The following is a 16,243-nucleotide window of genomic DNA, read 5'->3' on the forward strand; positions in this document are numbered from 1 at the left end:
ATTTATAACTTTTAAAAACAAAAATTAGCAGAAACTTCCAGAAATAATTAAGGGTCAAACAGTTGATACAGTAGAAGTCCTGGTCAAGAGGGAGGGTTATCTATTTTCTCATACCGAAGAAATTTCTTTGTAATATTCTGTACTTTTGGGAAGAATATAGAATAATAATCTACAGGACAAACGGACTTTTTTTCGGCTGTCATTTATTTCTGATTGTGAATTAGCTTGAAAATAAAGTTTAAGATTGCAGTAGTAGGTTTATAAGTTTAAACATTTAACAACAACATTATAAAACACTTCAACTTCTTTTCTTGATCTTCGTATTTCAAAAAATGTTAAAACCCAAGCTTTCCAACCATTGGGGCCAACCCCCCAATTTTTGCTCCTGGAGAAATGTCAGTGGGAACGTGTTTAAAAACCATCAAAATCATATGATGCAGATGTAACTGTGCCAAGACAGAAAAATAAAAGAATGGTTTGGCTAAAAATAAGTTCTAAAAAGGTGGTAATTGCCACACTATCTTGATGTGGTGTCGCACATCTGCAAAATTATTGTCGTCAGTGATATATGTACTGCATAAAGCTGTTGTCCAGTTTTTACTGGCTTGCACGTAGACAACGATTAATTCAGATAATTTCTGTTGTATTGTTGCGCCCCTAAATTTTAGACTTAAGCATTATAAGCTGTAATAAATTTCTTTGCACTGGGCTTTCACTACTATTTTGCTGTATTTATGTCACATCAGAAGGGAAAATATTGTTGTGTTCAGGAGAAAAAAAACAATTCCAAACTTGAGCAAACCAAAAAGATACAAACTTAAGCAAACTGCAAGCAGTTTATCCAAAACAATAGTCTGCAAATTTCATGATTTTTCAGCAAACTATGATGGTGACCTCTGACCTCACACAGGTTGTGATACTGGGTTTAGTTTATTTTTAAATTGGTTTTGATACTGTTTCATACTTCAACCTAATATAAGTTACTATGATTGACCTGCAGTTAGTGGTTGTTGCTTATAAAATATTATCGTAAAAAAACTATGTTCCAGAAGTTAGCAAGTGGTACAGCCTGATTGATTGGTCTTTAATATTGATTGGGTGTTATAAGCCAACATCCACAGCAATCTCTGAGTATTCTTCAGATTTTTAAAGTAATTGTGTACAAATCTTCATGTTGGTCGAGTCATACTGCAAAGTCAGTCTTCCAGCTATTGCATGTCGAATGAGACATACAAATTTCATCTCTAGAATAAAATGTCAAAATTTTTGTGTTCTGTCAAAAAAATCTGTAAAGAATGAATGCATCACTGGTTCATGAAAGTTTGGAACCGATGTTTTACATGTTGGCCCTTTGTATGATCTATGGTCAGTGGAATAAATCTTAAGGTCAAGGTTTGGGAGAAGCTGATAAACTCTGTTGATACAGCTTTAATTTCTAATGCCGCTATTTTTCTTGTTGTGTGAAATGCAAAGAAGGTTATCCATGGTGGTAGCTGTGTTGCATTCAAACCATTCACCAATAGTTACATAGAAAATTGCAAAATGTATGGTTCGCCTTTTCCTTAGTTTAAAACATAATTTGTACAAATGTAGGTTTCTTCCATCGGGTGCATTTTCAAACTATCTGAATGCTTGTAATCTAAGGGGTGCACTATAAACATGTAGCATCTGTCCTGACATCCTTGAATTGTGGAAAATCCTTTTGCTTGGAAATATAACTTTTCATCAAAGTGGCAGCATATATTGCTAGAAGTTTGTGTGGTTTTTGGGCCACAAACATATGTTAAACTTGCACAAAAAAGTGAAATTGTTTTTTAATGTTGTCAGTGATTCGACGCAGGCTATGTGTGATATCAGGTAAGTCCAGAAAAATATTGTTGTTGCCTCAGTTAGTATGTATATACTTGAAACTCACCACAGGATGTTGGACATGTTAAGCAGGGATTTCAAACACACCTTTGTTTATCATCAGTACTATGTGACTAGCTGTATCGACTGCCACAACTTAACATGTCAGCATCCTGCTTCTGACCTATTTGTTCAAAGTTATTTAAACCCAAGTATTTTGCACCTGAAACACTACAGTGTTGTGAAAGAACAGGTGTTTTTGTATAGTTTGGAAGTGTTAACAATTTAAGGTGATGAGCGCGTACCGACCGACCGATAAAAGATGGAGAGGAGGAGGTCGTCAGAGGCCATATCATCACCAACGGCGATGGGAAAACAATGGACATCATTCCAACCGAAGCCCCCTATGTAGAGGATGTGACAAGTAAGTGAGCAATCCATAGAAAAAAGTTGTTTTCATGTTAAGTTTTGTTGTATTGAAGTTTGTGGTGTAGTGGTGTGATCAGTGGGAAGGAACGTTGTGATTCGTGGGGATCGAGCAGTTGTCATTCACACACTGTGCAAGAAGCTCATGGTCAAGAGGTCACAAGAAGGTTACCTTCCAATGACAGAAGACCACAATTATGCAAAAGTATTGACTTGAACAACAACAACCGTGTTCTCAATAAGCAAATATGCTGTAATCGCACGGACAAACCAAACAATCAATCTCCTTTGGTTGCTAACAATAGTTCTTCCGGTTTTCAAGTCAAACCTGTTGCCACAATTACTGAAGGAAGTGTAGGAACAAAAACAGGTAATGGTGGTGCCAGTGTAGCTGGTTTTATTCCAAGAACTTCAGAAAATACCAATCACTCTTTGAAAAAGGGTTCTTCAATTAATGAGCTTTCAATGTCAACAGAGAGGTCAGTATTTCACTACTATAAAGTGCATTACATGGATAGGCAAATTGTTTTTTGTGTCTGTTACATGTGTTTGCAAGTTAACCAGCCACTTCTGTTGTAACTTACTGTGCTTGATTTTATCAAGATATTTATACCAAGCTGTGTGAATTCAGGCATTTACTGAGTGGTTCTGATTTGGAAGATGACGCAGGATCTTCGCTGTTAGATTTCGACTTCGATGAAGAAGATGCAAAAAGTAATAGCGGCAGCAGTTCCCCAAAAATAACGAAAAGGGTGCGAATCAACGGATGTTTCAGGTTGTTTACAGTTTTTATAGATTTGCCTGTGCATGGACTCAGTGCTCTGTGTTGAATTTTAGCCAAAGCTCTGGTGTCGAAGAAACAAAACCAAAAGTAAATGAAAACTCATCTTTGAGATCAATGTCATTGAAAAACCAAGGTAAAACGTAATATACATCTACGGAAATTAATTTGTTGTAAAACATTTTATTATGAGTCTGAATAAGAAAGCCAAAGCTAATATACTATTGATCAGTAATATAGAATATTATCCTTTGCTTTCTTATTTAGACTCATTACCTCCAAGTATTTTGCACCCAATTTTATTATGTGTGATTCTGGTTTGTGGATTTCATGTAAATTTAATAGTTTCAATGAATTAGTTGTGTGACATTTCAGAGGTAAACTTTCAACAAAACAACGGTGACTTTTTGTATCTCTCTGAGATCTTGGACAAAGACTTTGTTGACCTTGAAGGCAAACCTGCTGTTGAAAGTAGTTTGAATGAGCTTGGTACAAATCACCAGGTAGTAAAATTCAAAACAAAATCTTTGATTAAATATTTATATACAGTGCTCACAGAAATTTGTTTGCAGAAACCTAACACTGAAAACAAAACTTTGGGCTCAAAATGTGTTTCCAAGCCCAAAAGTTGTCTGAAAAAGTTGAACAAAAGAGCGGTGAAGTCAAAGTCACAAACTCGAAAACCTTTAAAACGACCCGGATCTGCAACAAAGAAAACAACTAAAAAAAGGAAATCACAAGAAATGAGGTCTCTCGTTGTGAAAGCTGAGACCATTGAGGGAACTGAGGACGCAGCCAACAATTCTGTCCATTTTATGCCGCTTACTGAGAAACTTTGTCCAACCGAGCACAAAATAGGTAAAGTAGATTATCTATTAATTTTCTGATAATCAGTTTCTCACAACTGTCACTATTTTGAAGTGATTGAAAAGACTGAAAGTCAGGTGACCCTGGCAACAGATAAAATGGCATCGCAAAAGAAAAATTTTGTTGATTTGTTGACAAACAAATTCATGTCAGACTCTGAGATTCCAGAAACGATTGTGATCGATAGCGAAGAGGAAGTGATTAACCAACTAATGGAAGAACAAAAATATCACATCGAGCAAATTAAGAAGAAAAACCTGAATACGTTGCATGGCAACATAAAGCAGACAACAAATAGTGATAACAAAAATGAAGAACCATCGACTCAAAATCAAAGTGAGATTTAATTTTGTGAATACAAATGTTCAGAAAAAATATGCCATGTTTTTATTCATAATTACTGTTGTCATTTTTAATACTATGCAACAATATTTGAGCACACTTGCACACAATTACCCCCTGCTTTGTTGCGACAATATTAATGTTTGCAGGTGGTGTTAGCCTACAAGCACTTGATTGTGAGTATGAGTGGTTGAATATGTACGCCCCCGAAGAGGATTCAGTCTCACTTTATGCCATGGAAAAGTGTGTAACAGGTTTTCCTCTGTATTGTTTACTTACGTTGGCATGTTTTTTTTGTCAGATTGCCAGAAAGTTCGAGTGAGTCTGGAGAAAGCGAAAGTCAGGTTTGATGAGACTTTCTTTTGAATATTTTTCAAATCTTCTAAACTTAAACACAATTCATATTATTGGCGCCATTTTGCTTATCTTAAACACAATATATTGGGTATATACCCTTGACAATTTTCCTTAATCACATCCATTTAACTGTTTTCTGGTCAAATTTATTCAACTGAAATCATGCAGTTACATATAACAGTCTCAATTAAATATCCTCGGTTCCATAAGAATACTGGAAACCCTTAAAAAGGTTGACATATTGAAATGCATTGTTAATTCTATGACCTGCAGACAGATACAGCTGTGTTGACCTAAAATGTCTCATCAGTGCTATTAAGATGACAGGGTCATCTGCAATAGTCACACCAAACTGTACTGATAAGACCATAATAGGTTATAATAGAGTGGCCATATGTCCGCATGCTTAGAATGCGTTGTTAATATTTGTTTGTCAGACGGCCATACAAACTACCTCAAAGGAAGTTCCTTTACCAGAAAACATCAAGGTAAAAATAAGTGTTTGCATGAAGTTTATGATTGGTTTATACTTTTTCTACTCTTTCCACAGAAATCAGTCGACCTGATAAATGTTCTTCTTGATTTTGAAACTCAATCTCAAACACAAATGGCCGCTGAAACATTTTTCCAGATTTTTGTCGGTTCCAAGGATGGAATGCAACATAACAATGTGATTGCCGTCACTAGAAGGTAATTGCAAAGTAATAATTCAGGCTTAAATACTAGAATGAATAGAGTTCCTGACAATGCTAATAAACACAGCATTGTTTGTTGTGGCAAAAATCAACAAACATTTGTGTTAAGGTTTGAGACGAAATTTTTGCACCAAATGTAATCCACATTAAAAAAGACTTGAGTTCTTTATTGTTGTAGGTTGTCATCCTGTTTAAAAAAGTTTGAGCAGTTCGAATACCTTGAAAAGCTTGTTGCCCTCACAGTTGAATTGTCAATAACTCTTGATGAAGATGTTTATGTTACTTTGTTTAAAAATGTTCACCAAAATCAGAATTCAAAATTTGACAGCCTGATAAAACAGGTAAATTATGGGATTAAATTCAGCTATAATATATGATGAGTTTTTCAACTTTCTCCTCAGAAAAACTTTTTTGTTATTTTTGTTAAAGGCACCTAATGTGTCCGATGCATCTTTGAGCATTCACACTTTTAATAATTTTAATTTGAACATTTTTAAGCTTGAGGAACGACAATTGGTTTCATCCAAGTTGGCAAAGAAGATCCATGACCTTTTCAACGTGTCCAGCTCTAATTCTTCCGTATCAAATCAACAATCAAATGATGAAGAACAAGAAGATTCGAGACATGATGTGAGTGAAGATGAAGACAAACAGGTGGAAAATGCACAGTCACCATCACAAGATACTGACAACACAATGACTCGGCAAAGAGAGGATAGTTTATCGGAGACATTTTTGCAGAGTCACAGAATTTTGCAAACATCGGACAAACGTGGGACACAAGGGAACAAAATAGTGGTGGATTGTGTGTTTTCCCCAGAAAAATCATTGAATGAGGAAAGTGCAGAAACTCATAAAAATCGAACTGAGAATTCTGTTCCAGAGGTCGAAGGTCAAACAAAAACATGTGAAAATAAAATTGATTTGGAACAAAAGAAGAAGCAACAAACTGGGCTTCTACCAACACCTGGTATTTCTGCAAACAGAAATTTGCTCCCGAATGTGACATGTGGGAAAAATGGACACTGGTGGAATTTGAATGGAAAAGATCCCAGAATGCAAGGTAATGGATCCACTGCTCGTAACTTGTGGGGAAAAGGCAACCGCAGGACTATCAACGAAAGTTGCGAAGCGTACGATCCGGCAAATCCATCTATTACAGGCACCAGACGGCGACCATTGTCTCCACGACAACCTTGCACCAACGGAACTAAGGGATTTCATCCTATTGTCAATAAGAAAAGTAACAATGTTAAGGTGACAAGCTTCTTTTTTGTAAGATTAATTACCTAAAACAACCAAGTAAAAGTAAAAAAAAAATACTAATAGAAATAGTACTAGGCTTAGTAGCTGTAGAGGGATCTGGCCCTAGGTTAGGCATTGTTTATTTATCTGCGACAGAAAATTACTTTAGTTCGTGAATATAATGAGCCTCGGATTTACGCCAGCAGATTTTATTGTGAAAAATCAGCTGGCGTAAATCCGAGACTTATAGTAACATTTACTAATGATAAAGTACTTCCACATGTTACCCAACAGGATTAATGTTTCTCTTGTTTTAAAATCTTGTTTTTTTTATTCCTGTAGCTTTTATAACACTTTCTCTTTCTTTTAAGTTCCATTCCATTTAACAATCGCTAGTAGTTTGCCAGAGTAAAGTTTGCACACATGGCATTCAGCTAACCTTGTATTTAATGTTAGGCTTTACCGTAACTTTTGTGTAAAGAATAATGAGTTGGATTGGGGATCACTCGGTCATAACTTCGGTGAACTTGTTTCCACGATAACTTCTCCGTCCAATGAGGACAATGTTATGCTAATATTTCTTGAAGCAATGTTGGATGGGAAATTGAAAAGCTCGCCAAATTTTGCTCTCTTTGTACACGGAGCAAAGCAAACTGGGACCAACAAGTGTAAGTTTTTGTTGTGGAGTTAATTTTAATATGGCATCTGGGAGTATAGGAGATTTCCTTTCGAGTAAGACATTGCTTTATGCAACCACAGTTGAAGCAGTTTTTGATGCATTGCTCATATGTTATTGGGCTGCTCTGAAACAAATTCTTTTAAAAATTTGTTTTAGCTATTTTTTGTCTTTCAGTTTTATGATAAAAGCTTGTTGAATTTATTTGGGTGAATTTTGTACCATATTCATTCAAACTTCTCAATTATGTTTCAGATCCTGCTAGTCTGCCAACCATTGAAAAATGTCTTTCGAGAATTGCTGTATCACTGGTTTACCAATGCAACCAGATGTTGGTAATTCATCTACATTTCATCTCGTTCAGAGTGATGTGTTTGGTTTGTAGATTGTTAAATTTTTCAGGCATATGGAATGATTCAGTACATGAGGAAGACAAAGTTAAACTACACTTCCCACTTGCCCGTTAACATCGTCAAAACAAATCCCTGCACTATCGCCATCCGCTTCCTCAACGTCTGTTTGGAGAGATGTGATTATGCCTTGGCCTCTGATATTGCTGCAGGTAAACTTCTGTAGGAGATATTGAGAAGTTTGTTAGAATAAATATCTGGTAGGTAATTATTGTAACAAGATAAAGACGGTCATTTTGCTGAAAAATAGTAAAAAGGGGTTTAATGTTGCTTGTCATAACCAGAAATGCAGTCGATTTCCTTGTTTGCAAGAAAACAGTAAAAAAAAATTATAAAATCATCAACATAATACATTGAAATGAAAGGTTCAGTGCAATTCCTATGTCCTGTAACTCCATTTTTGAGGCTTTCTTCATTCATGTGGAAAAGTTATATTGGAAACATGTGGTCGACAACTGCAAGAGAAATGGGAATGTCATCCATGTATAAAAACCAATCTTTCAACGCAATTTATTACATTTAGATTTCTTTGTGAACAACAAGTCAATGGCGATTGGACCGATTCAAGGTCAAACCATAAGTTCAATGTTAGAAGGAGTTGCGCAACATTGTGTGTTGAAGAAAATGTTTATTCCTGCTGTGAAGTTTCTACAGTCCATCCCTATTTTACATTGTACAGGTGTTGTAGATTCAATGTGTTATATACTTTTTTTTTAATGGAGGGTGAAAGCTTGGGTTGTTTTTATTAATATTATATAGGTCCTAACTTTCCAATAGTATTTTGTAACATTTTTTAACTGTATCTTTATCAGTTTAATTTGGTTTGACCTGCTTTCAACATAGTTTGCACTGATATGTCACAATGTTTATTGACAGCACAAACAATCAGTCATTAGTGAATTCTGTACTCGTGTAAATCTTTTTATAATTAGTTAATCATGCCGTGGTTGCCATGACGGTATAACAGCAAGTCTTCATCACAAAATCCTTTGTTTAACATTTTTATCTAGCCAGAAATTTGTGTAATAACTTCGTTAAATGAACGTTTTGATTTCTTTAACAGGAAGAGAAGTTAAAATCCTCCAGGAAGTCCTCATCTGCCTCCTGCAAGTCGATTCACAACAATTTGACCTTGCAAGGACCGTGTCTGACCTTCTCCTGCAGAGAAAACAGCTCCTCTCAATGAGGGTTATTTTCAACAACTCGCCCATCAACAAGATAACACTCAGTTTTTACAAACGTAAACACTAGATGTCACCACACACATCACTACTGAGTTGAACATAAACTATCAAAGGAAATGGGCTGTTATAGTGTATTTGTGTAAAAAATCAATACGTTTTATTTGGAAATCAATTTTCGTACGGCAGTTTCACTTTAATAATGCAGTAACAGTTGCATATTATTTTATCAGAGAAAAAAGATGATTTGATAAGGTGCTCTGGAAGGATAGATTACTGACAACAATTTGAATTGCAGATTTGGAAGACAAGGGTATTTACTGTTGCCCCCGAATTGCTCAGAGACCCCATCTAGTGTTTATTCCATACACAATGGGTCGATCGGAAATGATTCTTACACTTTACAGGTATTTATTGTGGCAGAAATCCGAGTGCTACCACAGTTGTTTGGGATGTTAATTAATTTTTATTTTTTGGCTCTTTATTGAAATTAATCGAACTTTATTAAGCTTCTGATGCTTTTCAGGCATTTTACTGAGTTGTCGTTGTTTCTGGTTGACATAAAACAAAGACTTCGTCCCAATCTTCCTCTTCGAATCGTCCTACTTCGGAATGATGTCGGACATCTTCACCCCATGATTCCCAACAAACCACCGGCTGTAAGATCTCTATGTTTCCGTTATTGATATTGTGGAAGTGTTTTGATATAAGGTTAACATTATAAGGAGGCACAGATTGCAATAAATTTACTGAATAAAATTAACTGCAAAATGTCAAGTATTCTTTTCACTTCTGAAAAAAAAAATAGTACGATTTTTAGGCTATAAAATAATTACTTTGCCTGTAACCCTGTTGCCACTTTTAACTCACGTAAACTTGTTGCTTACAGGAACAATATGCAAGGGCCAGTGACCTTTTGAAGGAGGTTCTCATGCAAATAATGATGCCCACACTTCAAATACAAACAATCACTAAAGTCCAGACGACCAATGTATGTAATACTATAATAAGTTAATTGAATTACTGTTTATTCCATTCCACCAGCATGCACATGTCTCGTTACTGATTTCAATAATGTAATTGTTATGTTAACTGACATTGCAGCGTTATCTATTTGCCATCTTTGTTTGCAAAAGTTGAATAAGGTTGATTTCTGAACGAGATATTGAATGTTGTCTTGTTTTACAGGAGTTCATGTTTAACATCCACATAAGTTCTGTGAGGGAATGGTTGATCAAAAATACCGAATACAAAGAGTTCAACAAGTAGTTGCTGTGACGTGACAGTGGTCGTTATAAAGATTAGGATGATTTTTTTGCTCTCACTTTTAGCCGGGAACTCGTGTATTTTGCAAAACCTGACAATTCGCAGCTTTTCATGTTTCCTGCCTTGCGCTCCAACAAGTTTCAAATTACTTCGTGATTTTTAATAATCGTGTTCCGCCGCACGTCGGGTGATTCCCCCATTTCGTTTCCTTCCACTTTTCAGTTCCTTTCATTTTCTTTCACAATAAATGACGTAACGCGATTTGTGTCTGACGCGACAACATCCACGGTTTTGGGGACTACGAGTATTTGTAAAGTTGTTTAAGAAAGGCGTGAACATGATTGGGAAGCAATAATACTCCCCCTTAGTTTGGAATAACCAATATACATATGAGAATAAAAAGACTGGCCCATACTGTTATAACATTGGCATGTTTAAAAAAGAAGTTTGATTCAAACTGATGATGGCATAAGTTCTTGCCGAAATGTTTTTAAACATGCCAATGTTAACAACAGTATGGGCCAGTCTTTATATTCTCAGAATTGAGGAGTAAATCCGTGAGTTGTGTTCAAATATACATTTAATTATGGAAATTTCCCTCGGAAACGTACGCTCGACATTAGAAGTCATAAAAGCGTTGCGACCATTACAATTTGCCGCAAAATGTTTCTTTTGTTCTATCACAAAATTAACTAAATAATGTACTTTGTTACGTCACAAAACATCACAAAGTGAGAAGAATACTATTCTGAAGCGGCAAGATTTACGGTGTGATTAGGATAACGATAATCAACATGATCAGACGTAGTTCGGTAACTTTTACATCGTGAAACAATAAAATATCTCCATCATCACGATTCACCTTTATGATGATGGGCAGCATTATAGCGCGTGTCTTGCACCACGTGTATTCACCTTTTTGAAGGTCGTGAGTCACAACATTTTCCCGCCATTTATTTGCATCATTAAGATGGTAAGCAGGTTGGAATAACACGTTATGTTTCAGCTTTTTGTGATATGCTGGATCCCTGTGGCTTGTAATTGTGTAGATGCGCACAGAACAGCTAAGTTTTTTTCCTACAAACGATTTTGGAATAGCTTGTGCAGTTTTAACTTGACTTGTTTTAGTATCTGAAAGTTAGAACCGATATTATAACATAAAATTCATCTCGTAGGTCAGTCAAGACTAATAAGAATATACATTCTAAATCTGGTTTGTTTCTATGTGTTTATTTCTTTCTTTTGTGACGCCACAATTGTAAATTATTACACAAAGCCATTCTAGATCGCTATAATTTTGTTTATTGATGTTTAATTGCAGACTCTATTTGTGTTTTATTGTAATTCACCTTCGCAACTGAAAGTTGGTTCATCAGAATGTATCGCATCCTAATTCTAGCTGTAATCTTGGTTGGGGTTTCTGCCGAAATTTATCATTACCCAGGTGAGTTTATAATGTCCAATTTGCACATACAAACACGAAGCACTTCTGTCTGTCTGTTATCACTGGAAGGAAAATGATCGCTAGGTCATCGCCTGTAGCTGTAGTTAAAATCCTCATATTTAACACCAACCATTAAGATAGTTTCGAGACATTAATCCTGTTAAAAACATGCAGGTACAGGACAATAACCACAATTCCTTTCAGCTTGTGTATTTACTGGGTACCTGACACAACTTTAAGTGGGGTTTAAGCAACATGTCATTTATGATAACAACAGCATTTCTTACTTAAATTGTGTCGTCACAGTGACGTACAAGAGCCTGGGTTGCTGGAATGACGACAAATCGCGTGCAATTACGTCATTGGAAGGACATCCCCTGTTGCGAGAGCCGTACAGAGTGCGTGCATTGGCAATCCAGAAATGTGGATCCCTCGCCAGTCAACTGGGGTATGACGTGTTCGCAATACAGGTTGGTATACTGTTGTTCATGTAGTGGTTTCTTTTCTTTTGTTTCAACACGCGTTATTTTTAAGGGATACTGACGGTGCCTGATTGTAGGCGAAATATATAATATATAAAACATAACGACAAATGACTTTATTCAAAGAGTTGTTTCATGATGTGCTGTTTTTGCATCGTAGAATGGTGGCATGTGCATGGCATCCAAGTCCGCTCGAAAAACTTACCGGTCTTTCGGGAAAAGTAAAATGTGTCGGCCGGACGGGAAGGGAGGAAAGTCCGTCAATCAAGTTTACGAACTCGATATTGTTTCAAAAGGTGTGACGTAATCCGACTTTGGTGAAGATATATAAGTTTGTTTGTTAAAAACACACAACATTAGCTTCATTGCGACATATCAAAACATTTATTTTCGTGGAGATGTCAGCTATTGTAACGGTACGATGGCGTTTACAATCATCGTTATAATAAAGCATACAACAAAATACACGCAGAAGAAAAAAAGAAATTAAATAATTTTTTTTTCAGTTTCAACCACAAGCCTCGGTTGCTGGCGGGTAAGCACCCCACGGGCAATCCCCACACTCGAGAAGCTGGTACCAATATTGAATGGAGATTACGTCACAAGAAAGCAGGCGTTCGAGAAATGCCTTACAGCAGCCGCAAGCAGAGGTCACCACGTGATGGCGCTCGAGGATGGGGGCATGTGTTTGTCGTCATCGGACGGCTTGGAGAAATATATGACGTATGGTGAGAGCGACGGTTGCCAAGACGACGGAAAGGGAGGAGAGGATTCGATGCAGGTTTATCGACTCCGGTATCATTGGATCAAGTGAGTTTTCACCAAATAACTCAAAAAGCTTATGCGGCAAAAAATTACCGGTGGTTGAAAGTATTTAAGTTCACTTAATAAACAGTTTTCTGATTTTTTTATGATTTCGGATGCAACAATGTAAGTTTGGGTGTTTAGTTGAGTATATTCATGCACCAGTATGGTGGCCCATCGCTATCACACACATTTTAACAAAAAAATATCAAATGCGTATTTTGTTTTGCATTATGACTTTATTTTTAATTACGTTTTTGAAAGCGATAATAAATTGAAATGGAAAACGCATTTTTAAAATTAACTTCGTTTTAAAACAGATTTCAAACTTGACTTTGAGATGTATTTTGAATAAAACTTTCAAATAAATTTTTAATATCACTTTCAATTTTATTTTGGAAATCAATTTTACATTTCATTTTCAATTTTATTCTGAAAATAGTTTTAAAATCTATTTCGAAAACCATTTTCATTTTCATTTTGAATTTCATTTTCATTTGAAATATGCGATTTTTTAAATCCCCACGTAGCCCAGCGCTATCAATCCCATACACATACAATAGCCATTGGCCCAGCGCTATCAAATTTAATAGAAATCATACAACGTTCTAAACAAACTTCGTAATTAGTGCTGCAATAAAGTAAAGTGTTGTTTGGTTGCAGACGATGTATTTATTTGTTCCACGTCGTTCTGTTGTACTTGTTTGTGCCATGCGAGGCTGAATTAAAACTAGACAACAATCTTCTTTATAATTCCAAAAAGTTGCGACAGTTTTTGGGAACGAGATTGCGTAGTATATTCATACTACAGTTGCATAAGACGTAAACGTAAACCCTGTTCGAGATGAAACGAGTCAAGGAAACGTGGGAAGATTTCGAAAAAAGGGTCGGAATGAAACGCAGAAAACAAACTAAGGCTGTTCCAGAGGATATAATGGTCCAACGGTTATCTTCGACACCATCAGGAAGAATAAAAAAATTTGAACCTTTGGACACAAGGGATTTTGTTCCCTTCTCTTACGAAGAAGTAAATTTAGAAAACATAAAATTAGCTTGTGAGTCTTATTACCAAGCACCGCCTGGCTCTTGTGATGTACTTGCATCGGACAGAGGACCTTCTTGTTCCAGATATGAACAAATAAAGGGCAAAAAGTTTTACTACGTTAGATTTATGGAGCCAGTAGGGCGCGACAGGAAAGACCTTGTTGAGGAGAAACCACCTCAGCCTGTACAAAAGTCTATCTCCATAAGCACCCTTTTAAAGGCTGGAAAGTTAATAAAAAATGAAGTGAGGTCTGTTTCTGTGGACTTAGAGCAGTTTGTTCTAGATGATTGTGCATGGAAAAGTAAAGCCAACTTACTTTTGCAAGTATCATGCACCAGCTTTGCTAGTGGTGCCTTCCGCAAGGCATTTATGGCAAATCAGGTTCCCCCAAAAGATAAACTTGTAGTAAAACTGTACAATGAAAGTGCTGCTTCCACCATCCAGGAAGATTTACACATTTCTATGGAAGACCATTGCAGAAAGCAAGTTCAAATGCACACAGTGGCAAAGAGTTTGACAGAAAAGTTCTCTGAAAAAGTGCCCATTGAATTTGGAGAACATTTGAAGTATGATGATGTATTTTTTTGCAAATACAATGAAAGCCCTGCTACTGTGGAAAACTATTATTCTGGTGAATTCGTGAAATATGTAAACAATGATGGTTCATGCTGTAAATTCACCAACAACGTTCTACAGCAAAAATGTGAATGTCTGGTGCACTTTAGTTACATATTTTCTGAAAAGAAAATGATGTTGCTCGACATTCAAGGAGTGAACCACACATTATTTGATCCCGAAATTGCTACAACACATCTCTTGGATGAAAATGCAGAAGTGTTTTTTTGTGCAGGCAATTTGTCAAGTGTTGCTATTGATACATTTATTGAGAGTCACATTTGCAACAAATTTTGTGTTATGATGTGTCTTCCTCAACTAAATCTAAATAATACCTAAAGCATGTTTTTGTTACTTTTATGTGACTCTGTAATTTGTTTCAATTCTGCTATTACAAAAGCAAACATGATACATTTGTTTTTATTGTTTCCAGTTATGCAGAAAAATTTTGCCGTAAAAAACAATAGATGCTGTCAGCATCTCCACAAGAAATTAATTCAGGATTGGGAACAAGCTGTAAACATTTATCTTTTATACTGGTGCTTAACCATTCCTCCTGGGCATGTAAAACACCAGATATTTCAGCAACTTCTTTAAGGTCACAGTCATTAACTGTAAGACCTTTACAAGTTGTGCCATAAAATTCAGGACATTCAAAAATATGTACAGGTACACCAGTAGGTAAAAGAATATTGTTTTGATTGCGTATGCGATGACTGTTCCAATTTGCCACAAAAATATCACATTCACGTTGTACAATAGGTTTGTAAATATAAAACAGTAGCTGACGGTCAGTTAGACAATGTGGATCATACTTTCCATTTGTTATTAATGATCTAAGTTGTGCTTTGAAAAAAAGCTCTAATCTTTCATGCAGCTCCCTCCACCAGCGCTCAATTTTATTTGTGTTAGAAGGACCATATATAACACTCTCTGTCGGATCTTCTAAATCTCCATGTTTATTCCTGAGATATGTATTATTGCCATTTTTCCTGTTTCAGTTCCTCTATCCAGTCTTAAAAACTTTGCCATTGTTTGAGTTTCATATATGTGCTCCAAATATTTCTTTCCGATAATCTGAGGGTTGGAGTTTGAGTGAGTAACAAAGAGAAATAACACTTTACGTGAAAATGTATCTATTGCACCATATATGCCCAGCGGAAAAGTGTAGTTTTGATATCCACACAACTTGTCGTGCCCATCCAATGATACAAGTTGAAGAGGGCCACTACAAGCAAACAGTTGTTTGGGTTTTTTAATTTTCTGTCTTACATTTCGACTAGCAACACCCTCAGGGTCTTTTTCTTGCAACACTTTCTGAACTAAATGCCTTGGCACAAAAATTTTATGTTTACACCGTAGCTTTTGATTCATTGCTCGATAACCTAACAGTTTTCCAGGTCCCTGTAACTCTTCATCAACAGCAGCACAAACTTCATTCAAAGAAGTGTCGTATCTTATGTATGTAATATCAAAATAGCGAAGTCTTCGGTCTAGAGTTGCAACACTCCAAGAATATTCAGAAAACCTTTTCTTCACCAACTGCAAAATTTCTTTTCGCTTCATGTTTTTTGCAACACAATTTTGTAACATAGCTTTTAAATCACTACTCTGTTGCCACATTATAACTTTTGCACCTGGATGTGACTAGACCATCAATTTTACAAAGCTGCAAAAATATGACATCATAAGAAAATTTGCAATAAATGCCAAAATAAGACCAAGAAACTTAAAATCAAGTTCAAGATCCGAGCGCAGC

The 16,243-nt window shown here is 36.0% G+C and overlaps 2 protein-coding genes and 1 pseudogene across 2 annotated transcripts; 2 read left to right on the top strand and 1 right to left on the bottom strand.

Annotated features, from left to right (window-relative positions):
* Positions 1-4,128: 4,128 nt before the first annotated feature.
* Positions 4,129-10,282, top strand: LOC145911170 (uncharacterized). Its single transcript, XM_082998427.1, has 16 exons — positions 4,129-4,258; positions 4,414-4,507; positions 4,566-4,608; positions 5,059-5,109; positions 5,172-5,311; positions 5,495-5,657; positions 5,815-6,573; positions 7,043-7,229; positions 7,493-7,572; positions 7,640-7,799; positions 8,171-8,326; positions 8,711-8,887; positions 9,127-9,235; positions 9,355-9,487; positions 9,718-9,819; positions 10,017-10,282. Exons 1-16 carry the CDS (start codon positions 4,135-4,137, stop codon positions 10,095-10,097), a joined length of 2,559 nt encoding a protein of 852 aa, XP_082854553.1. The 5' UTR covers positions 4,129-4,134; the 3' UTR covers positions 10,098-10,282.
* Positions 10,283-11,471: 1,189 nt separating this feature from the next.
* Positions 11,472-12,834, top strand: LOC145917757 (uncharacterized). The gene is made up of 4 exons (XM_083003034.1): positions 11,472-11,538; positions 11,845-12,008; positions 12,181-12,316; positions 12,527-12,834. Exons 1-4 carry the CDS (start codon positions 11,472-11,474, stop codon positions 12,832-12,834), a joined length of 675 nt encoding a protein of 224 aa, XP_082859160.1.
* Positions 12,835-14,917: 2,083 nt separating this feature from the next.
* On the bottom strand, positions 14,918-16,050 carry LOC145917759 (uncharacterized; annotated as a pseudogene).
* Positions 16,051-16,243: the final 193 nt, after the last annotated feature.

The sequence above is a fragment of the Ascidia mentula genome, chromosome 1 (assembly GCF_947561715.1).
Source record: "Ascidia mentula chromosome 1, kaAscMent1.1, whole genome shotgun sequence".
Lineage (NCBI taxonomy): Eukaryota > Metazoa > Chordata > Ascidiacea > Phlebobranchia > Ascidiidae > Ascidia > Ascidia mentula.